Raw genomic sequence first — 24,170 nt, 5'->3', positions numbered from 1 at the left:
CAGCTGTGCTTTGAGCATGGCAAAGTGGCCAGAACATAAGAAGATACTTAAGGCCAGAGCAGAAGTAATCATCCAAGATACATGCTTTGATCCTCCTAATTTGTGCTCGCCCTTTTCCATATTAATTGTCGCTGATTGAGGGAGCATTTTGAAGGGCAATGCTGGATCCAAACCGAGAATTTCTCGGCTTGCCATATAGAGTAGTTAGCAGCCGTAAAAAGTAGGGGGCCGCCTCCCAGCCCTCAATCCCTAATAGTAATACGATCGATCCCCATGGACTCGCGCAAGCGCCGCCGCGCCGACGGCGTCGACCGGCTGAGCGAGCTGCCAGACTGCCTGCTGCTGGACATCCTGTCGCGCGTGGGGTCCCGGCTGGCCGTGCAGACGAGCCCGCTCTCCCGCCGGTGGCGCCACCTCTGGCGCGACGTCCCCTGCGCCGACGTCGACGAGCGCGACTTCTCCTGCTCCTCCGGCGGCGGCCGAGAGTTCTTCGACTCGTTCGAATACAACGGCGACAGCCAGGAGCAGCGGCAGCGGTGTTCCCGCTTCGAGGACTTCGCGGACCACGTCCTCTCGCCGTCGACGTCGCCGCTGTGCCCGCACCGCCGGCTCGACGCCTTCCGCCTGCGCATCGAGAGCCGCTGCGCCTACGCCACCACCGACCGCTGGGTCCGCCGCGGGCTCGCCCGCTCCCCGGCCGCCGTCACCATCCACGGGCCCGGGGGCACCGCCGGCGCCGTCCGCTGGTGGATCAGCCCGTCCCCATCTTCGTCTTCCTCCTTGGGCCGCCTCACCAAGCTGCATCTCGTCGCGGTCACCATACCGCCGGGCTGCTTCGTCTCGTCCATGGGCTACGTCCTGGGCTGCCCGGCCCTCGAGGACCTGCACATGGAGCGCTGCTACGCCCACGGGTTCCACGCCATATCCTCGCCCATACTCAGGAGGCTCGCCGTCGTCAGCCTTTGGCCCTACTGCCACGTCGCCGCCGCCGATCTCCCCAGCCTTGCGTACCTGCGCCTCGTCCTTCTCTGCCGCGGAGACCACGCGCCCGCCCCGGAGGAGAACCAGGCGCCGCTGCCGTCGGTCGCCGAGGCCTCGATCCGGCTCACCGAGTTGGATTACGAGTACCATCGCAATAAGCGAGAAAGGAAGAAGAACAAGCTCGACTTCTTGAAGACCATGTGCGGCCTCGATATTTCCAGCTTCACCACCACGGTAATTAACACATCTCCATTTGCACTACTAGTTCTCCGATCGATTTGGTTTGATCGATGGATATTATTCTCAAGATTTTGTTTGGTGTTGCAGGCATTGCTAGAGGAGGAATCCCAAGAATTCCCTCTACTGGATCACCTGAGGACCTTGCGTCTCGACGATTGTGAGCTTGGAGTCAACTTCCACGCACTGACCAGCGTCCTTCGGAACACCCCTAAATTGGAGACACTCAGATTGCACCGATGCAAGGTATAGTACATACAAGATCAGGCATTACTCTGCATCAATTTCATCTCTGGTTTTGTTAATTAGCATCCATGAATCCTTTGCCCAAGAACAGTTTTTAGGCTCGACACCGAGGGAGGACACCTTCCAAACGTGGTGGCTCGACAACTATGACTCTTCAGTGCAAGAACCTGAAATTGATAGAGATCAAGAACCGGCAGGACGATGCGCCTCAAATCCTTCGACTTCTAACGGAGGTTTCCAAGGGAATGCCCATGGCACAGTGGCGGCGGGTCGACAGAGTGAGCAATGTGGCGGGCTTGGTGACGGTACAACTTCATAGAACAGAGAAAGGGACAAAACTGGTTTAGAGTTGCTTCCTATATATTTCATACGACCTGCAATTAATAGAGATCAAGAGCCGGCAGGACGATGCGCCTCAAATCCTCCGACTTCTAACGGAGGTTTCCAAGGGAATGCCCATGGCACAGTGGCGGCGGGTTGACGGAGTGTGAACGATGTGGCGGGCTCGGTGATGGTACAACTTCATAAAACGGAGAAAGGGAAAACACTGGTCCAAAGTTACTTCCAACTATTCAATTTTGAATAATGTTGGTGTATTCTTGTTTTTACTCTATATATTGGTTTACATCCCCTTTCCTTTAGTCTCTCCAACTAGCAAATCATGTTGAATCCGTTGGGCGTTCGTCGATATTGATTCCTCAGCCAAACTAGTCTGTGAAGGTTGAGGATTTTTTTAAACCGAAACCAGGCCAATTGTGACTTTGAGGGCCGGAGCGGGACAGCCCCTTCAAAGTTCAAACCAGCCTCACCTACATGCATGGCTCCGCCAGTGACCGGATCCACCGTGCAATTTCCTTGCGATACCCGCTGTGTTGTTCCATAGCTCATGCGGTCTCTTGTATTTAGCGGTGTTCATTCTTTTTGAAAAAACATTGCAGCAGCATTTTTCGAATATACGAAAATTAAAGTGGCATATATCATCTCTTCAAATTAACCCAATTATTTACATACACGAGCAAATCCAAATCCACAAAGTGTTGACTACTCTTGACTCAGTCCTAAGCAAAATTTCTCTGAAATCATGGGCTGGGGAGCCCTCGGAGGCTGTATTATACAATTCCTTGCAATCAACAGGCGAAGATTCGCAGCGTATCACTTGCTGATCGCTATATCTTGAAGTGCTTGTATCCATAATCAGAGCAACAATCCAGCTCGGTATTGCGAAGGGGTTCTTTTAGTTGCAGCCCAATACCACGGAAATAAGTTGCAAATATCAGCTTTGAATTCCAAGGACAACCAAACAACAGAATTGAGGAAACCTAATTCGAATTCCAAATTCCAACCTGCAGTATCAACATCCAAACGTACTGGCCATATATTTCTATAGCCTTTTGTCAGTTGTATCATCTGTCATGCCCCTGTGCATGTATATTCTGTCTGTCAGCACGGGACGGCAAAAGAAAAGAGTGAGCTACTGTATCTCACAGATATCAAGCCACTCAAAAAAAAAAGCCACTCAACGGTCACGGGGGGCCAATGCCATGGCGCCAAATGCCAAAAGCACCAGCCCCTAGCTAGCGTACCAGCAGGCAGCTCTCTGCAGTCCACAGTACACTCCACTGTGAGCTCCAAGCTCGACAGAACAAACCATGGAGCCGCCTCTCGGAGCCCTGCTAGTCCTCTGCTCCCTCCTTCTCCTCGCCTATCCATCATCCTCCGCCGCCCATGGCCATGGCCATTACCACGAGCACTACGACAACGCGACCGTGTACAACGTCTCTGTCGCCGCCGCCGCCGCCGCCGGCACGCAGGGGCTGGGGGCGTGGGCGGACGCGCTGGAGTTCCTGTACTACCACAACGCGGTGCGCATGGCGCGGTGGGAGCCACCGCTGGCGTGGTCGCCGCGGCTGGAGTCCTACGCGCGCTGGTGGGCGGCCCAGCGCCGCGCCGACGGATGCGCGCTCCGGCACTCGTTCCCCGACGGCCAGTTCGCGCTCGGGGAGAACATCTTCTGGGGCTCAGGCGCCGCGGCGTCATGGCGGCCGGGGGACGCCGTGAAGGAGTGGGCGGCGGAAGGCGTGGACTACTCGTACGCGGCCAACGCGTGCGCGCCGGGCCGGGAGTGCGCGCACTACACGCAGATCGTGTGGCGCCGCACGGCGCTGCTCGGCTGCGCGCGCGTCGTGTGCGGCGATGATGGCGGAGGCGTGTTCATGACCTGTAACTATTACCCGCCCGGGAACGTCGTCGGGGAGAGGCCATACTGAATCCTGATTGTGATTGTGAGCCGAGGTTTGATAGCAGAAGCTTTCTTCAGGGGTTAATTGGGTGTGCACGCAGCCTGCTCGGCGGAATTCCTGATGCTTGGTGCACCTGTCCGTCAGTTTAGATTATGCATAGTAGGTACGTACGGCTTCAGTTTAGTAGTGTTCGACATTACAGGAGCACATCGCAAGATCTTGGTATTTGTGTGTTTTCTAATACACGATTCTGGTATTAACTCTTGCGTTGTATTTTTTTTTATCTTTGCGATGATATTAACTTGGATCGAAATCACACACTGGAATCTGATGACACCAGTTCTCTACTGTATCAGCCTGATCGTTTCCAGTGCGCTACTGCTACATTCAGTAAAAGGATAGTTTAACTGTATTAAGAATCCCAAGCTAACACGACGGCGACCGGCTGAGCGAGCTGCCGGACTGCCTGCTGCAGGACATCCTGTCGCGCGTGGGGTCCCGGCTGGCCGTGCAGACGAGCGCGCTGTCCCGCTGGTGGCGCCACCTCTGGCGCGACTTCTCCTCCGGCTCCGGCGAGTCCTTCGACAACAGCCAGCAGCACAACCAGCACTGGGGCCGCTTCGAGGACTTCGCGGACCACGTCCTCTCGCCACCATCGTCGCCGCTGCACCCGCACCGCCGTATCGACGCCTTCCGCCTGCGCATCACCAGCCGCTCCCCGGCCGCCGTCGCCATCCACGGGCTCGACGGCTCCGCCGTCCGCTGGATCAGCCCATCCCCATCTTCGTCTTCCTCCTTGGGCCGCCTCGCCAAGCTGCATCTCGTCGAGGTCACCATAATGCCGGGCGCCTTCGTCTCGTCCATGGGCCACCTCATGGGCTGCCCGCTCCTCGAGGACCTCCACATCACATGGAGCGCTGCTACGCCTACGGCTCCCACGCCATATCCTCGCCCAAGCTCAAGAGGCTCGCCGTCGTCCGCCCTCGCGACGGCGGCCTCGTCGCCGCCGCCGATCTCCCCCGCCTTGAGTGCCTGCGGCTCGACCTGCTCTGCGACGGGCAGCCCGAGTCCGCCCCGCAGGAGAACCAGCCGCCGCTCGTCGAGGCCTCGATCCGGGTCACCGAGCTGGACTACGAGATCGTCCGCGATAAGCGAGCAAGGAAGAACAGGATGGAGTTCTTGAAGGCCATGTGTAGCCTCCTCGTTCGATTCCCCAACGTCGTCTCCCTTGATCTCTCCGGCTTCACCTTCACGGTAATTAACACATCTCCATTGCACTTAGTTCTCTCGTCGATTTGGTTTGATCGATCGATATTCTCAAGATTTTGTTTGCTGTTCCAGGCATTGCTAGAAGAGCAATCCCAAGAATTCCAATGCTGACGTTGGAGTCAACTTCCAGGCACTACACAGCATCCTTCTGAACGCCCCTAATTCGGACACACTCAGACTGCACCGATGCAAGGTACAGTACACACAGGAACAAACATTCTTCATCAATTTCATCTTTGGTTCCGTTTGTAACTAATCTAATTAGTGTGTTGAAACATCGACCGATGTGGCGGGCTTGATCACAGCACGGTTTCGTTGAACGGAGAAAGGGACATAACTGGTCGAGAGTTCCTTCCAACTATTCAATTTTGAATAATGTCGTTAGTGTATTGTTTTTACTCTATGTAATTATTTACATCCCTTTTGTAGTCTCTAACTAGCAAATGCGTGTTGAAACAAATACTTCTGTCAATAGATGGATCAGGTGACACAACATCTCCAGGCATTTCCTGCGCTATCTGTTGGCCATTTGTAGGCATTGATTCCTCAACCAAGCTAGTTTCCGAGGGTTGAGGATCTTGAAAACAAATATCTTAGGGTTATTGACAAGAAATGGAGCTTCTATACTCATTCACTGTGCCATGAAGATTAAGCGTACAGCCTCGTGGTGCAGGCTGGCTTTTGCCCACCTTATTTCCCTTCAAAAATTAAGGGTACAGTCGGTCTTTTGCTCAGTTCAGCAGTTGGACTCTGCGACCTCTCAAGAATTTAAACAACCCACAAGAGATCTAACAACTTGCCCAAAGATAAATAAATTATGTGGCCCTGAGGATGTATAGGAACTAAACATATGAAATTTACATATTTGAAATGTCGTTCTTGTTATTATAAATAAATTATGTGGCCCTGTAAGCATCTCGCAAGACAACGCACAAATAAGAGAGGGTGAATACCTAGTGTTACAGATTTCAGGGTCAAAATTGGAACAAATTTTATTCCATAAGTTTTCTTAACTCGAAAACGCATTTTTCTTTTTTGGTTCGACAGCAACAATGTGACAGAAAATTACAAGTCTTTTCCTGGAAGTTTTTTTTAGAGCAGTCTTTTCCTGGAAAGATGAGAGCGTTTCACTTTTTCGGCCAAATTTAAGCCACCAAAATTGCACGGCCCATCTTCTCGTATACGCCGGCCGGAGGGCCATCGCTGGAAATACCAAACTTCGGCATATTCCTCTCACTGAATGGACCGGCCCAAGAGTTGACGTTTGTAGTTGTGGCTACTATGGTTTGTGAGCTGCTAGCCTGCTACAGGTTCTTCCAAAAAAATAAATCAGGTCACGACTTTCTACTTTGAAAACCCTAAATTTTTTGGTGTGCATTTGTTTTCTTGCTTTAGTTGTTTTTCTTTCATGTGGGATTTCTCTATATATATTTCTTTTTATTTTTCATTCTCTTTTATAGTTTTGCATGTGTTGGCATCAAGGAATACCACCAGAATTAAAGGGCGTGGATGGACTAGGGGTGTACGAGCTAATGAGGTGTGTATGTGCCAACTATCACAGAAGGGTCATCGTACACTTAATAAAGAGTCGGCACGTCTATGCTTTTTTAAATAGGTCCGGTCGCGCTGAGGATGACCTGCTCCTGTGTTAGGAGTGCGTCGAGTGAAGGATGTGAAACTCTCAACTCCCAAATCTCATGAGGAGGGCGCAAAGCTCTTAACTGTTGAGTCGAGAAGAGGGTGCAAAGCTCATGGCTCTCGACCCCTTCAATCCTAACAAGGTCGATCCTTTAGATGGAGCTCTCCCCTTGAGTTTACTCGAGATACAATGTTTTGAGAACATTATTTAACAAAATTAACGTCGGTCTGTATTTCGCTAGGATTTCACTATCATTTTTTTTACGAATCTTACTGAAACCAAAGTGTGAAACCGGAATGAAACATTAACAAGTTTTGGAATTTTAAAAGTTCACTGATGTTTCATTTTGATTTCTTGGAAATTTTACTCTTGCTTCACTGAATTTCAGCAATTTGGGGAGGGGACTCACATGTGAGATATGAGGGTCTGTCCTCTCTTATTTTTTCCAAAGAAAACCATATGTAACGACTACAGATATATAGAAGCACACACAGATTATACAGATATGCGCATATATATATGAGAGTTCAAAAAATGTCAATTTATTACAGTACATACAATATATATATGTATTAACAAACAAGTCTAAATGGAAACAATCAAACAAAGCATGCATGCATGCATATATATCAACTATCAATTGGATGTTCATTGGATGTACATACAACACACTGACACACCAAAACCACTATCATTGATCGTAGCCTAAAACAAAATCCTGCAGATTATTAATGGAGTCGCAGCTGCCATGGAGTTGAAGCTGCCCTCCTCCGGTCGTCGTCCCAAACTCGCCGCAGGACGCCGCCGCTGCCGTCCACGCCGAGAACTTCTCATCTGCACCGACGACGGCGGCGCCGCCATGCAGCTCCGGCAGCAGCGAAGGGATGGTCATCCCGCCCTCGAAAGCCCCGACAGCTGCTGCTGCAGAGTGATTGCTGTAGAGGAAGTCATACAGCTCGTCCACGTGGCCGTAGGAGCCGAACCCGGCAATGGCATTAGCATTACCCGCCATTGACGACATCTCGGCGGCGGCGCCATTGCAGGCCGCTTCAGCAGCAGCAAGCTCGGCGGCGGAAGAAGAAGAGTAGTTCAGTAGCAAGCTCTGATCAGGAATGTGCTGCTGCTGCTGCTGCTGCTGCTGCGTGCTGACAGTAGTAGTCATGGCGATGGCGTCCGTGGCCTCGAGCTTGGGCGCCGGCGCCCACTGCGGCATGGCGGTGCTGTAGAGGCCAGCTTGTTGCAGGCGCATGTGGAGCTGGATGCGCTCTAGCGCCGACGAGCTCAGGGCGGCGCTGCCGGCGCCCGCGGCTGCCATGCCATGGAGCGGCGGCTGGGGGTCATGGAGCTGGAGGCTTGTGCGGGCGCGGCGGGAAGGGGCGCGCTTGCCGAGGAGCTTCTTCTTGAGCTTGGTGTTCCAGTAGTTCTTGATGTCGTTGTCCGTCCTGCCCGGCAGCTGTGCCGCGATGATCGACCACCTGCCATGATCCATGCGTTAAGAAGATCGATCGATATGTGAGTTAATTTGATCATGTGTGATGCGATGAGGTTGTACTAAACTTATTATATGGATCTGAACGAGTAGTATATTAATTACCTGCTGCCGATGCTAATGTAGAGGCTGCAAATGATGTGCTCTTCTTCTTCGGTGAAGTCGCCGTGCTTGATGTTTGGCCGCAGATAGTTGAGCCATCTCAGCCTGCAGCTTTTGCCGCATCTCTTCAGCCCTGCAAAACAAACCATGCATGGCATGCATGCATAAATCTTCAGTGGATAGTACTACTCAGAAATTAAGCAAGAAGACATCATTCAGGAATTACAATTTACAAGAATAATTATAATATTACCACAAACAACAATTAATTAATTATCTGACATAAGTAAATTATGCATAGCAACACACTGCCACACAAACAAAACCTAGGCACTTGTACTACTGAAGATCACATGCAAGCTAGCACTGTGACTGTATATGCAGGTTTACACATGTGTGTTAGAGATTAGATAAAGCTTAATCACATGCATGTTCTTACTACTGTATTCAGGAATTACTACCATGTTAGTCCCAGTTTCCATATTTTAGAAGGGGAACTTTGCTTCTGTATAATAAAGCTGATCCCATTGAGCTAGATCTGTCAGTCGGCGACAAACAAATAGGTCAATCTATGAATGGAAAGTCTGCACACCGGCCGCAGCTTTCTTTGCATCAAAAGCAAAATCTGAAACTGTAAATCTTGTTCAAGACTACTGCTAAGGCTTGCATGGATCCATCACAATATCTCATATATATACAGAGCTTCCGGCCTCTACCTCCCTTGGTTCTGGCTCAAGGTTGATAAAAGAGGAAATTTAGACGGGAGGTTGATATGCTTTTGAAAAGTAAAATCGACAGGGCACGGACATGCATACTGGGGAGCTAGTATAGCAAAAATGTGCATGTGCTTTCAAATTGACCAAACACAAAAAAGCAGACAGTACTGGAGAGTAGCTAGCTTTGCTAGTTTTCTAGGTAGGAGTAGCTAGCTATATCCATGTCTTAGCACATTCATTCCGGTCCATTTATGGGAATAACACACGGCTCAAAGTTAACCAAATCGAGAGACGAGTCAGATTAGAGAGAGAAGCAAAGCAATCGGCCGGGCTCGAGCTAGCTAGCTCTCTGGCGATTATAATCACGCCTAATTGAGATCAAATCAGTCACATGACAGAAACACCGAATTGAAATTAAAGTGGTCGACGTATAGACGTACCGATCTTCTGTGGGAGGGCGATCCAGTTGCCGCCGGTGCCGTTGTCGTCGATGTAGGCCTTGAGCTTGGCGTCCTCCTCCGGCGACCACGGCCCTTTCTTCACCGTCGCCTTGTCGCAGCACGGCGCCCTCCCCATGCCCAATCGATCTCGATGCCCCTGTGCTTCTTTTTCCTTGATCCCGAATTAGTTGATCGATTATTGGTACGATGTATGCAGCTAGCTAGCTGCTGTGTTTGGCCGGCCGGCAGGGATAATGGAGCTTAAATTGTGAGACTAGCTAGTTGTGTGAGGGCCGGGTAGAGATGGGAAGAGAGCAGGAAGGTGATGTGGGTAGCTTTATAGCCGGCCGGGACTACTTGGAGTTTGGAGAAGGGGGCACCGGACACCGGGAGAGAAACCCGGGCAAGACGGGAGTGTGTAGTGTGGTGCTGCTGCCTTGTGTTGTGATGTGACGGTTGGTTCTACAGGGACAACGGGGCCTCCGGTCCCGGCTACCATGCACTTGCCGCGATCTTCTGTGCCGACGAAACTCTGCGGCACGGGTGAGTGTGTCCTATATTATTATTATTTTTCTTGGAAAAAGGGGAAGCTCACCGGTTTCTGCATCAATCCATGCACACAGCCTACTGAATTGTATGGACCGGCTAACCCAACCAAAAATTCGAACTAATGAAAAGATATTAGTCAATTTATTTCAACACATCTGACCGAGTACGGCTTGTTGTAATTGTTATTTCTCGCGAAATAGTGTCAGTTTTATATAGCTAGGACGGCGGGAGGTAACTCATTCTCCTAATCTCTGTACCTATTAGAATTGCACATCGATTTTAAAATACAAGTAAGTATCAAGGATTACAGCTTCCCAAGAAGTGAAATCCCGCGGTTTAAGTAGAGTCGGTGGGCTTAAAACTCGAGAAGGAGAGAAGGCAGAGATCTACATGCATGGCCGTAGCTTACAGCGGAGGCGTCTGAAGCCCATCAGAGCAAACTCAAAGCGGTTGCTATCTATCGTCGTGTAGAGAGGAGAGTACATATACACCAGAGAGGGAGCGATAAGGTTATCTTGGAGTGGCGCCCCACCATTTCACAAATTTGGTTTCTGAAACAAAGTCTCTAGTCTTCTCTCTAGATTGCTACCAAAATGATTTTGATAGGCAGAGTAGTGTACGCATTTTTCCTGTCATGCACCAAAATGTATGATAATTGGAAAGGAAAAACTACGTGCCCCATGAGTACGTCAATCATATATATGGATCGAAACCGTATGGTCAGACGGTCCAACTGCAAACCCTTGAATAGATTGTCATGTCATTTTATAGTTTTGCAACTTATTGACGCGACATCTAAACTTATACTACTGCCTTTTACCGACTTAGTGAGTTGACGATGATTGGTTTTGCATACTCGGAGCAAGAGAGGGGAAGATTCATGCATCCATGGGAGAGCCGAGAGCAGCTTCTGGGAAGAAGATTGTCGACCCCTGCCGCGCGCAACCAATCCCAGCCACGTCTGGCGCGCGTGTGACGACTTCCCTATGGAGGAAACGAGGCTCTCGTCAATGCACCCCCTGCCCTTTTTTCTCTCGCTGCCTGCCTACCTTTCCCCAGATTTATTCCTGTCCCGAGACCGCATTGCATATATATCCCCATTTGACGAATTCCTTCCTCCCTGCAAGATCCATCTAATTATACATACATCATACCCTGGCCGGCGGCTTCTCTAGCTCCTTCGATCCACTGATCCCATGCATGTAATATATACCGGAAGCCATTCAGATTCAGACCTAACATACATACATACATAAGCAGCAGCAGCAGAAGCACTGCGATGTCGCACCTTGTATGCATGGGCTGGATGGACAACCGCCGCCGCGGACGACTTTCAGGGCTTCCAATTCCCAGTTTGAAGACGCTTCTGGCTCACTACTAGTTAATTTATATATACTGCTCCATCTGTTCGAACGACGCATGCATTGACTAGTTATAGTTATATAGTTATGGTCAGTAGAATTATATTAACTGATGGGCTCCAAGCAGCCGGCCGCTGGGCTAAACCGTACTAGTCGTTACATGCGTGTTTTTATCTGCGGTAACTTAAATAATTAAACTTCTCAGACAGACAGACAGACACGTATACGATGCAACAATGGAGCTCATCGTCATGATCTGCTTTCTGATCAAGAGTCTTCTTCTGTATACGTGTTGCATGCTACAAGGATCCATGCAATTAGCTGCTTCGTAAAGGTTCAGCTAGTTTCGATGCAACGACACACCGAAATTTCTACAAGGGTAGAGATATCGAGGAGCTGTCGATCGATCGATCTGGCCATGCATGTTGCCAACATTTACAGAGTACAGTCAATTCCATGTATATATATGCATGCATATATACATGTTCTTTGGTTTGACCATCTCTGCACCTAGTTCTTTGGTTTTCTCTTGTACCACCTAACTACCTTGGAAAATCTCTTCAGCTATGCAAATGCTACATGTTTGCCTATTGGAGGGTAGTACTAGCTAGCGGGCAGCAGCGGCCTAGGTATATGGTGTTATGATGCCTCGAAGAATAAAAGGAGAGAAGGGAGGAAATAGTTGACAATTGTTCAGTTTCAAGGTTTAGATCGATGCAGGTAACTATCAATATTCAGGTAGATCAGTTTACAGTCTCATATATCCAACAACTCTAACTAACTAATCTGATCATCGGACAACGATATAAAGAGAAATCCCCAACAACCCACATATATATACATGCCTCCAAGTGAAGAGGATTTCGCTTAGGAACAGCAGGATAAATTAAGAATTAGTACTAATTAATTTGAGTACTCAATTAATTTACTATGACAATTAATCTAAGGGACTAGCTAGCTAGCTGATTGAGTTCAATTCCATGTAGTACGACCTTTCTTTGAACTAATGCTTAGCTCTCCCTTGCTAGTAGTGTTTAGACAAGTGGCCAAGGTCCACCTCCTAATTTATGCACCATGGAGGAAGCTCCAAACAGGAAGCTGTTGGGGAATTAATGGGAAAAGCTAGCTACCACTATGCTTGTCACATTATTAGCATACTAAATTAGTATGTAATCACGTTGGCGCGAAATTGAACTCTCACACATTGACCTTAATAATTCTCCGGGTCGTCGACATGATTTTTTTAATAATCGACCGTCTTGTTGGGTCCTGATTAACGAAGGCGCTAAGCCAAACAGTCAAACATGCGAATCGGTGGCCCCACTTTCAGCGACTCGGACAGAAGTTGGCGATTGGTAAATTTAGCAGATGTCCGCAATGTTAGCCACCACCTTTTCCTCAAAAGGCAATCGGAGTTAATCCTGATCAAGTCCACATGATAGACTTTGTTAACGCTAAAGCACAGGATGGCTTTAAATATGCATCCTTCATAAGGCAGCAAGGAGAAGGGATTGGAGGAGTCATTTGGGGTTTTCCTGCTTGTCATTTCCTCCAATGTCATATTCCCCATACATGCATGCATGGCCCTTGCCTGTCATCAGCAACTTGACACAGTCTTAAATCTTCGCAAGAGGAAAAAGAAGACGAGCACAAGGGCAAAAGTTGGGGAAAAAGGCAGTGGGAATTAACCGGATATATATCTTTTGATGAGCCTCATTGGAGTCTAGCATTTGAATGCATGCATAGTACTTAGACCTAAGAGAGGCTGTACGCAAGCAAAGTACATGAGGCGTGCATGCTAACAATAAGCTACAGTTGTTAAAGTAACCAAAGGTGATCAACATGGTCTAAATTGTGCCACATGAAGAGGAGGATTTTTCCACCCTCAAATCCACAATGATGTAACTCCAGTCATAAAAATTCCATCGAATCCAAAACATACGCATTCTCTCGCACTATAATATATACACATATACCCCGTGCCGTGCTGACACGGTTTCGCCACACAACATGAGCTTGGACGGCCGAGATAATACAAAACCCTTCCACCCGTGATATTTATCCTTGATCATTGGGACGACAATTCACAACCGAGTAACGTCCGGTGCCATTCGGGTTCACGCCCGAACGACAGATAGATGATGAACTAAAACAAAAAAAATCCCTGACAAACAAGGCCTCACAACTTTATTACCACCACCATCATATATTCCTATTGCCAGAACTGATACAGTTTTCCCCTAATGGTGTCTCTCCACATCAGCCTCCAAGAGGGGCTCATTGCATGCCCTGTGCCGCTTAGGAGACCGGTCGAAAGCAGCAACGCCCTTTAGTTTTCCCCGACAAGCAAGCCGGGGGGGATTGGACAGGACGTCAAGCTGTGAGCCGAACGTCTATCTGTCCTGTCCCTAGCTAAGCTAGGGCTCCCTGCCATGCCATTCTGCTCATATCATTGGCAAATGATGGCACAAGGGCATGGCAAAGGCAGCCAGCCCCTGCACTGCACACTCGACAGTACCGCGATTCGATTTCACTGTCCTGACAGCTGACACAGTGACCCATGTCGCCGATCTGACCAGCAAAAGGTGACCCTTTATTCTAACATGGGAAAGCAATTTATTAGCGCTTCGGTGCATGCTCAATTGCTTAGCGATGATGTTATACAGATGACACTATTTCGTTTGACCGGTAGCGAAGGAAGCATACTGTACTGTTAGCAAAAAAGGGTTTGTCACTGACGAACGACTTTGAATTTCTGGTGCATTGCCAGTATCCTGCTCAGGTTTGCAGATCAACATCCTTTAGGCCCTGCATGCTTGGAATGTTGCATCTTTGTTATTACAGTATCTCATAAGCTAGGAATTTTGCGAAGTACTCCCAAATAATTCAGATAAGTAGCTAGCCATGGTTGCTGCCACCCTAGCTAGCCAGTGAAAAGTCTGGGTCGGCTTAGCTTAGCTGAGCTGCAGTGTCGTGATGAAACCATGCTGTCGTGCTGGAGAAACCTCTGGCCTGGAGATTCGCGTCGTGTTGGCGTTGCATTGCCGGATTGATTGGAAGCACAAACACAGGGGAAGGGGAGAAGAGTGAGTCACTGAGGGCTCTAGCCTGCAGCTGTGTCAAATTCTGTTTTGTTGGATACAACCAAGTGCCTGGTGCCAAGACAGAGCTTGGATATTCAATTCAAAATTCCAGGCTTTGTGAGCCTGAACTGAATGAACAACGAGCAGCCAGGATTCAGGAATTCAGGGTCACAAAGTTGGGGTTCCAATGCATCTCATTTGAAAAAATAAGATTGTTTTAGCACAGCTTTGTTTTTTAACTGTAAGTTACCGCAGAGGACAGGAAATCTTGGAACTAACTGATTCTGAATTTGTATTATTATTTACCATTTTTTGTTTTGTTTTGGAACAGAGCTAGCAGGAGTTAATTTTTCTTACTACTCCGTACTACATTTACTGGGCAAGAAGTATCAACCACCCAACCCTCTAGGAACTAGCTTGGTTCTAGGATATGAAAACCACAGCCATGACAGGTTATATCATAACATCCGGGTACATTTTTTCGTTGACTGAAAGCCTGAGAGCTTTGTTTCATGTCGACCGCAACAGTGTTCTCGGCGAGGGAGGATACAAGGAACCGCGGGCACAAAGACAGCTGCACGGTCTAGAAAAATAGAGCTTACAGCGCAACAATTTGCCTCGCTAGTCCCTGCAATCCAAGACAATTTTTAGCACCAAGAAACCCAAACAGTACATTATTGTGATGGTAAGGTTTGGAGCTGTCATTTTTGTCAGCCCAGGAATAGCAAAAATCTGTTTTAGCCCAACTTCCCTAGCTAAGCACGCATCCATCATTCACATTGTTCATTCAGCAAACTTGGAAGAAATGATCACAGTAAATGAGCACAGTGGAAACCATAGAATTAGTATGGATTGCAATCAAAACAGATGCATGCCCCAGTCAATTATACTGCAGCAAGAACCCTAGCTAGCTGACTAGCCTGCTGCTGTGTCTCAACAACAAGGAGCTAGCCAAGCTGTGCCATACCTACCATTCAATCCATGTGTCAATGATGTGCCACACACAACACAACTCTCTCCTCTCTGTCCCGGGCCTTATGACTTGTCACCTACGCGCATAAACCACATATGTAGCTCCCAGGAAACAGATCGCACAGATCATTCCGTTCTTCCATGAAATTCCTCCGTGGACTCAACGGCGCAACGCAACACGCAGAAGAGATCAAAAAGCGGCGGCGATGAAATGGCGGCCATCGCCCCGATTGTTTATGTTGTTTTGACTTTGGGTGCTGTTTGGTGTTAAGATAATGCTAACAGCGGCTAATTGTGCGGTTTGGTGGGCAATTGTGACAACTGACAAGTGTTTGCTGGCTTGGCTAATCAGTGCTGAAGAAAAAGCATTGCAAGCCTACCCTAAAGCAGCCTCACAGGAACCAGGCTTGTCCTAAAATAGTTCACATACCAATGTACTTGCAAGTTACAAGAGATAAGGTGGCAAGGAACAGTGTGCCATAAGTTAATGTCAGTGTCGGCAAGGTCAAAATGTACTATCTCAGTGCAAAATTGAGAATAGAAAGATGCAAATTACACTTTCCAATATGGTGGACTGAGGCAGGTTTTCTCAATATGGCGCAGAGAGATCTCGTGTTCGTAATCTTGGTTTGGTACCAGTTATGAACTCCAGATGGATAAAACTATCGCTAGACATGAAACTGTACTAAAATGAGCTCCAGATCAAAGAAGACAAAAGCAGACAGTAGGCAGGTATAGCGAAGGCCAGAGAATGAGAATCTCTGAATGTTCTGAGACAGCAAGCATACAACTATAAAAATCTTGGGAGCAGAGCAACCTAAACAGCACATTCGATAAATAATCTTGGAGTATTATAAGCACATAAACAAAAGTGGGGTTCAGTCTCAATATCTTCTGAATTGATTCAGCACAACGCATATTTGGCAAGGATGATATTAGAACACTAGGTTCTGATGCTCTGATGGGCCTTATTGTTCTTCAAGTTCAAAGTGACATTCAAACAGATTGACATAGGACAAAAAAAATCAAGGACCGAGATCAGTGGCATTATGGCAGAGATGGAACTGATGATATATACAGGAAAGACCATTTTCGAAGCAACGTGAAAATCTTATTCTTAAACTATGTACAATCTGAATAAGGATATCTCGGTTCGAGTTTGTTCCGTCTTTTCTCAGGACACAATTGTATGAAAAAAAGATAACTGTGTCCAACTTTGAACAGTGTCTAGTAACTGCGCACATCTATCATGTGCCAGCTGGATTGAGCGAGCCAAAATTTATTTACATTACAACTCAACAGTTCCCATCTTGAGGAATGGATAGATGCACTATATATCATACGGAAGGCATTGGCAGCTGACGACTCGATAAATTTGTCCCTGCAAACAGGAAGAATGGAAAAATCAATTTTGCCAGAACAATTTGAAATTTTATCTAAGGAACAGGGGGAAACAACCACCCACTTACATCAAACATGCTTTAGAACTTCCACGATTTTTTTTCTGGCATGGAACTATGGAAGGCCTTCATAAATTATCATTTGAACTAAGATAAACCGAGACACTGCCAAGACACTTGTGTAACATATATTCCTGAGTCTGCCTTCCTCTTGTTAGGGAACTAGACGTGGGAATCTTTACAATCCTTTTCCTGTGGCTCTAATGACTTGAGCCTTTACTTCACGTTCATTGCTGCGGCCATTTTCCTCAACCTCTGAGATATTTCAGTGAAGGATGGTCTTTCAGCTGGTTCACCAGCCCAACTACCTTCCATCAAAGATTTCCATTCAGGATCGCACCAGGAAGGAATCTGAGGACGAAGGGAATTGTTCACAATGCCCCCTACAAAATGGCATGATAATTAAATCCACAGGATGGAACCTCACAATTCAATAGCATTCTACAGGTGCATGACTAATATTGATAAGCACAAGCGATATCCTCTCTTTGCAATAAACTGTACTAAACATAGCACATCACATGTAGGGTGATAGCAGAGTCATTATTTTCTTTCACTGACCCTTCCAAGCAACAATTCCTCCAATTTTATCCTATCACAGGGGTTAAAGTTGTGAAACTTTCCCTTCAGATAGGTGGTTTTATTAGCTAGTGAAACATGGATATTTAAACTGCAGTTACTACATCAGTAGGGCAATATAATGCATGCAAATGCAACACCAGTTACAGAGTTACCTGCATCTGGTTTCTTTAACTGCATAATGTTAGTAAGTAATATGTATAGTATTTATCATTTCAAACGTCCTAGGTTTTACATCTGACCATTTTACATCAGCTCAGCCTTCAACGCCTTTCAAGGTTTCCCACAAAAAAGGCTTTTCAAATTTGCACAAAGACATACAAAGAGATTCTAAAAGGAAGAAAACCTTCCAACAAGTATCTTTTTGAAAGTACGGAAGCATAAAAGTTATGAGAACTGATACATATGCACCAAAAATAAATAGGACAGTATCATCAGAAATTGAAGCATATTAATCAACATAATTTCTATAGAAACCTTTGGACATTACCAATAATTTCAGCAGCACGCATATCAGAATATGGCTCATCGCCAGTAAGTAGCTCCCACATCACAATACCAAATGAGTAGACATCAATCTACAAAATAAAGTCAATTGACTTTTAACTGGAAGATAAAACACTATAAACTGTTTACAGATTGAACAGCTTGTAATGTCTAAAAGGTACTTATAGACCAAGCATTATTACCTTGTCTGACACCATATTGCTTTTCCCACTCAAAAGCTCTGGCGCCATCCATGGCAAGGTTCCTCTAACACCACCAGACACCAGAGTATGCTGCTTCACCTTTGATAGCCCGAGATCACCAATCTGATTTAGAAATACGAGCAAACGTGAACAACTGCCAGTGAGATTTGAAAAAAGAAATGTTGAAAAAGAGATAACAAGGGGAGCAAGTGGGGATCAAACCTTGCAGATTGGTCGTTGTGGATCCCTCATGTTCACCAGTAAGTTCTCACACTTGAGATCAAAATGGACAATATTCTTCCCATGCAAATATTCCATGCCAAATGCAGCATCCATGGCTAATATAACTCTTTTGCGGCGATCAATTGTCCTGCTCAGTTCCTATATATTAGAATATGGATATTGGAAGATGAGAAATCAAACTGTCCATTGGTTAAACAAGAAATACCTGTCCTTTTTCCTCAAGAACTGTTTGAGGGACCCATTGATCATAAACTCGGTGACAGTTGCTAAGCTTCCATCAGGACCATCACGAACTACACCATAAAACGAAACCACATTTGGATGATGAAGCGAGCTCAGTATCTGAGCTTCTTTCCAGAAATCCGCTATCTGCAAGATCCGATAAATCAGAACTTGAGGCATTGTCCACATAAAGTGTGAGTAACCAAGTAACTTTACTTTAAGTTGTGAACATATGTATCATTACAATCATGTTGAGAGAGGGAGAGAGAGATCAAGTTTGTTTCTCCCTTTATGAAGCTGGATCATTCACAAATCTATAACAGCTATCTATGGCAAAATGCTCATATTATTCTCCTTTTTTTCATGCATATAACTCTGTGCATATTATACAGTCAAGGCCTCCACTACTATTTTACTCGGAAAATAAACTTATTCACCATATAAAATGAAACATGAAAGAGTAACCTCAGTATTAGACGAAGTATGGGCAGAGATTTTGACCACGAAACAGTTCAGAAGAATTTTGCTGCGTTACCAATCCTTAAGTTGACGAACTAACAAGGGAATAACACATACCAAACGCTCTCTCTCGGATGGCCTTCCAGCAAAGCAACTCGCTTTTATTCTTTTGATGGCAACATCACATCCCCTCCATTTACCATGAAAGACTGCCCCATAAGTACCTGAACCCAGCTCTCTGATTTCCTCCAGATCATCATTTTTTATAGTCTGCATGGTCCATCAATGTGTATAAGTAGGACATAAGCTAAAATCAAAGAGTACTACAAATCAAGAGATCAGTAAAAGACCTGTAGTCCCTTGGACAAAGCTTCAGCTTCTGCGGTTGTAGCTTCGATTCCAGAACTTTTGTGCTGGTCACCGCTTCCATGCACATCAGAGTCCTGATCTCCATCAGCAATCTGCAGAGAGAGAAAGGATTTGAAGGAACGAATTAGGTACCTTAGTGCTTAATGTGTTTGTTCAAGTATTTCATACACCAGTAGTTACCTCATCAAACTTCTTTCCATCATTGTCATCATCACAAATAGGTGAAACAGCAGGGCGAGCATCTGGTTGAGCCTCTGCTGGCTTCTCAGCTTCTTCCAATGCAGCCTTTTTAACAGAAGCAACCAACTCCGGAAGAAAATTCAACCTGTCCTCTGATATATCCCCACATTCCTGCATTGCTATAGCCCCAGATTCATGTACTTTAGTCATGCTGGCTTCATGCTCTGTGGGTTTCCCCTGTTTGAGATCAACTTCATGTGCAACTCCAACATGGTGGACCAAGGTACTAGGGTCACTCACAGCATGTGAAGGTTTTGTTCCAGTCACATTTTGTATATGCCTTTCATCCTCTGGTCCTTCAGGTTTCTTTGTTGTGTTAATGTCCAGTGTGGACAATTGATCAGTGAGGGGTAATGCAGGAACAGCTACTCTACCATCAAGCGATGATAGCATGGGCCCAGCACATGCTCTTTCAGGATAAATCTCAATCAATGGAACACCTGGTTGCTGCTGGACTGATTCTGGGGCAAAGAAAGGCTGAACATACTGAGTAGTATTTGGATTTGGCCGAGGAACAAGAGCAGAAGGGTTTTCTACAACAACAGGACTATCATGTCCAACAACTCTATAAGGTATGTTGCCATTGGGTGTAGGCCATGCGTTTGGAAGTCGATCGTATACAGGCACACCTGGAATCCTTGGACTAACATCACCAGTGTTTCTCACAAAATTGGAGTTAATACTCCCATTTGGAACCGGAAGGTGCGGTGATTCATATGGCGAACCTGTATGAACAGGGCTGTTTGCTCTCCTCCTCAGAGATTGAAGCGGTGGCAAATTCTGTTGCATTTGGTAAAAGGAATCCGCACCATATGTTGAAGAATGACTGTAATGCTGACCTGTAGATTCATCGAAACCTGATGTCTGGACATATGAGCCACTACTTACAACTTGTTGGTTATGATAGGCATCATTGATATGCTCACCACTGCCGTGATAATAGTGGGGACTCTCATGGCTAGAGCGACTGTGTGATGCTGAATGCATTTCATATACTTTGCCAGTTGTGAATGCAGAATTAGCGGAGTTGCTATCAATGTATGGCTCCATCACTCTACCATTACCGGGCAGATTCAATCTGGGATCCTCATACCGTTGATGACTTTGGTTGGGATGCGCATGCCAAGCTCTATCATGAGAATGTGATTCGGTATAGAACACGGGAGGGTGACCACCTGTTTGCTCTTTGACATAAACACCATTTTCCAGTCTAACATCTTGGGGCACCACATATTGCTCACCAGGGCGGCCAAAATCTGGACGGGCATTATTAGCAGGGTGAGCAGCAGAATACTCATTTGTCATGCCCGACTGGTCAAAGTGTTGTTGTTGGACTGGCCTCCAGCGGGGATCCACGTAGCGAGGATCACTGACTGAACCTTGACCCTTCTGGAACGGTGAACGGGAGATATCGTACACGCTGTTTGCATCCAAGAAACTGCCGGAGCGGCCCAGATTGCCTGGGAAGCCCGCATTTTGTTGGACTACAGCACCAGGTGGAAGCCAGACCAAGTTATCCACGTGCGGCGGTGACTGAGCCTCATAATGCCGATATTTTGGTGAATGCCTCACAAAATCATCAGGAATCCTCTCATCAAAATCCTCCGCTCCAACTTGAAACCTTGCAGATGACGGTGAAACGGGAAAATCCCTTGGATCATGCACTCCGTACTGTCCTGGAGATATATATGCAGGGCTCCAGGGAGAATCCATGTCCCCATACCTCTGACTATGTGATGGACGAGGAACATTCAGATGCCGCAAGCTGTCAGGAATCCCTGAGTCATTGCCTCCGATCCCAAAAAGCTGCTCCACCGATACAGGAGAGGAAGGCGACCTCATGTCACCAAGGCTATTAAGCGCGTCGACATACCTCCTCTCGGTCTCCCGCTCGTCCCCATGGTAATGCACAGCCACAGACGCGGCCTCATCGTCCAAGTGCTGCGAAAACAAGAAGACCCTCAGCCGGGTGAACCCCTCTCCAGCAGCAATGAGCTTGTCATACTCCTCCATCATGTTCACCACGTCATCGTCGTTGACCACAGAGACCAGCGCATCGAGATCCTCATCGGGCTGCTGGTACTTGATGATGTCGGCCTCCTCGTAGAGCTCCCGCATCCGCGCGGCCAGGTCGGCGTAGGGTATGTCGCGCGGCAACATGACGATCCTGGTATCGCCGCCGACATAGCGGAGGCGGCCGTCGAGCGGGCGGGGCAGGATGCTGCCTCCGAAGCTGCAGAGGAACTTGGCCATGCGCGGTGCCCCGTCAGCCTCGGCGGCGTTGCCGCTGCCGCCGCCGCCTGCGGCGGTGGCAGTGGCAGCAGGGGGCGCCATGTGCGTGGTGGAGATGGCGCGATCAGGTCGGGTTGGTCTGGATCGGCGCCACAGCTGAGTGCATCACACGATTCCCAAATCCAGCAGTTCCTTCCAACTGCGCTGATTAGCCCCTTTCCTTTCCTGTTGCAAGATTAATACGGAAAACAATTACAACCTCGTTGAGAGAGAATAGCACCAAAAATTGGCCACCTTCCAACAACAGACAGACAAACAAAGACGACGACATGGAATTCGGGTACAGAATCGGACAATTCCAAGGGATTTCCACCGATGATACCTCAGATCAGAGCACCGTCACAGAAGGGACAAAATTATTTGAAACCCTCCCAAGAAGAAGGAACGGGGTCACAATTGGGAGAATGCGTGAAGATGGCAACTTTGAATGCTTGGCCCCTCCAAATCCCAAATTGAAATCTCGAGGAAGGAAGCTCCGAGAATCCTCCCCCGCCCCCCTGAGCAGAAAAAAAAAATCTGCTGACGGAATCCCCCGCGAATTTTCAGCAACCAAAAAACAGAAAATCGTTTCCCCCCACCCGAAACGACCGGAAAGAAGAGGATAAGAAGGAACGAACGAACCGAACGAACTTCCAAAAAAAAAATAGTAATCCGAAAAAGAAAAAAATGAAAGCAGAAAAAGAAATGTCTGCGCGTGTTGGAGAGGGAGGATTCTGGTGGTGCGTACCTCTGGCGCGATCCGGGCGGGGTAGGCTGTGGGTGCTGGCGGGCGAGCAGCCGACTCTGCTCCGGCGGTGCGGTTGCGCTCAGAGATGGAGGGGGGGCGGGAAAGGGGGAGGCTGGGGGCGGAGAGAGAGGGACGGGAGAGGGGAGAGGAGCCGTGGCCCGGATTTGCGGTGGGGAAGGGAAGGGATTGGATATTCGGTCTCGCCCCGGCCTGCTCCAGGGGGCCGGGATCGCCGCAACAGTCAGAGGTCGGCGCGGGCGCTCATGCCTCGTCGCCGTCGCCGTCGGCTTCAGGTGGGGGATGTGGGCCGTGCGTGCTCTGCTTCCGCGTACGTGGTGGCTGCCTATGCCTTCCGGTCCGCCCGCTCAAAAAAAAAAAAATCTTTTTCTTTTTCCTTTTTCTGTCGGGAGGACACGCGGCGGCTCTCGTGCGTGGTGGTGAGAAGAAGGATTCGATTCGAGTGGACTCCAATCCCAAATGCCTCTCTCCAGGACCTCCGATATCACATGGGACTCGTTGCCTGCACGGCCGTCGATACCTAGAGTATATATAGTCAGCTCTTGTCAACCCTGCCATCAATCCATTCCGGTCCTCACGTACGTGCCTTTGCATTCGGGCACACACACAGCCTCGTGCGTCTGCGTCTGAATCTGCCCTGCGGAGCTTCTCGTCCGCCGACGCCCAAATCCTAGTTATCTTCCTGTTCACTATATATCCGGCCGGCCGGGATCATATCAATTCGCCGACGCTGGACTCTTTCTGGACTAGCCTAAGTGCAAGTGTCTTTCGTTATCCCAAGCAGTAACATGCATGCATGTGCGTATGCTCGCGACACGAAAGAAAGAAGCTGCTAGCTAGCTAGGCCAGTCCGGGGTTAATTGGATGGCGATCGGCCGTCGTTCCCTGCACGGCAGGGCTATGTATCTGTCCCTAAACTCAGCTCGGTCAGCTGCTTCATCCAAGCCAGATTTACTCCACTTGTCCATGAATTTAATCAATTTCCATCCTCAGGCATACTCCACTATATATGATCCTTGCATTCGGTCACAGAATTTATTAACGCTTGCACCTTCCATCGTCTATTGCCCTGCCCTGCACTGCGGAGTTAATTTCTCCTAGGCTCAATCGGCCCTAATACTAGAGCATCATGCTCTTACACTGTCAGTGCTGCGGCCGTGGCATCTCCGGACATCGTTTTCGGCATTCAAGATCACACCACCGACGCTGGACCCTGTGGCTATGCACCCACATGATTTTCCTACGTGTGCATATCCTCCGCATATATATGCCGCACGATAATTAAATTAATAGTCAGAGATCGAGACGTACGAGTATGGCATGCACCGGATCGAATTTCAAGCATATATATATATATATATATATATATATATATATATATATATATATATATATATAAGTGCAAGTAATATATATGCTCCTGTTCCAGGAGGGCCCGATGGAGAATATATAGTACTAGTATATCTTATCTCATGGCGTACTGCGCTTAATTGGATGCTGTGTCGCTCCGAGTGACGCCAGTTTATTTGGGAACCGGACATGCATCAA

At 47.7% G+C, this 24,170-nt stretch overlaps 4 protein-coding genes across 8 annotated transcripts; 2 read left to right on the top strand and 2 right to left on the bottom strand.

Moving 5' to 3' along the window:
- Positions 1-236: 236 nt before the first annotated feature.
- LOC100835860 (MEIOTIC F-BOX protein MOF) lies at positions 237-2,108 on the top strand. Its single transcript, XM_003573092.4, has 3 exons — positions 237-1,215; positions 1,309-1,464; positions 1,556-2,108. Exons 1-3 carry the CDS (start codon positions 274-276, stop codon positions 1,781-1,783), a joined length of 1,326 nt encoding a protein of 441 aa, XP_003573140.3. The 5' UTR covers positions 237-273; the 3' UTR covers positions 1,784-2,108.
- A 361-nt stretch (positions 2,109-2,469) lies between these two features.
- LOC106866427 (pathogenesis-related protein 1-like) lies at positions 2,470-5,478 on the top strand. Of its 3 annotated transcripts, none has more exons than XM_024461791.1 (3): positions 2,470-4,958; positions 5,046-5,166; positions 5,279-5,478. In XM_024461791.1, exon 1 carries the CDS (start codon positions 3,114-3,116, stop codon positions 3,729-3,731), a length of 618 nt encoding a protein of 205 aa, XP_024317559.1. In that variant the 5' UTR covers positions 2,470-3,113; the 3' UTR covers positions 3,732-4,958; positions 5,046-5,166; positions 5,279-5,478. The 3 variants fall into 3 exon arrangements, with proteins under 3 accessions (XP_024317559.1, XP_024317560.1, XP_014756083.2); XM_024461792.1 differs by having other exon boundaries at positions 5,239-5,478; XM_014900597.2 differs by having other exon boundaries at positions 5,046-5,478.
- Positions 5,479-7,126: 1,648 nt separating this feature from the next.
- LOC100835240 (transcription factor MYB41) lies at positions 7,127-9,744 on the bottom strand. The gene is made up of 3 exons (XM_003573090.4): positions 9,360-9,744; positions 8,207-8,336; positions 7,127-8,087 (listed from the first exon to the last, which is right to left on the bottom strand). The coding sequence occupies exons 1-3, from the start codon at positions 9,493-9,495 to the stop codon at positions 7,304-7,306; spliced, it is 1,050 nt and encodes a 349-aa protein (XP_003573138.1). The 5' UTR covers positions 9,496-9,744; the 3' UTR covers positions 7,127-7,303.
- A 6,630-nt stretch (positions 9,745-16,374) lies between these two features.
- LOC100834932 lies at positions 16,375-22,917 on the bottom strand. 3 transcript variants are annotated; one of them, XR_001407054.2, is made up of 10 exons: positions 22,605-22,917; positions 19,526-22,042; positions 19,327-19,437; positions 19,094-19,246; positions 18,501-18,664; positions 18,275-18,422; positions 18,053-18,175; positions 17,854-17,941; positions 16,794-17,167; positions 16,375-16,705 (listed from the first exon to the last, which is right to left on the bottom strand). XR_001407054.2 is itself a non-coding variant. In XM_014901146.2 (9 exons), the coding sequence occupies exons 2-9, from the start codon at positions 21,917-21,919 to the stop codon at positions 17,001-17,003; spliced, it is 3,348 nt and encodes a 1,115-aa protein (XP_014756632.1). In that variant the 5' UTR covers positions 21,920-22,042; positions 22,605-22,917; the 3' UTR covers positions 16,793-17,000. The 3 variants fall into 3 exon arrangements, 1 of the variants encoding a protein (XP_014756632.1); XR_001407055.2 differs by lacking the exon at positions 22,605-22,917 and adding an exon at positions 22,200-22,356; XM_014901146.2 differs by lacking the exon at positions 16,375-16,705 and having other exon boundaries at positions 16,793-17,167.
- Positions 22,918-24,170: the final 1,253 nt, after the last annotated feature.

Source organism: Brachypodium distachyon, chromosome 3 (assembly GCF_000005505.3).
Source record: "Brachypodium distachyon strain Bd21 chromosome 3, Brachypodium_distachyon_v3.0, whole genome shotgun sequence".
Taxonomy (NCBI): domain Eukaryota; kingdom Viridiplantae; phylum Streptophyta; class Magnoliopsida; order Poales; family Poaceae; genus Brachypodium; species Brachypodium distachyon.
This window is presented reverse-complemented; position numbering and strand designations above follow the sequence as displayed.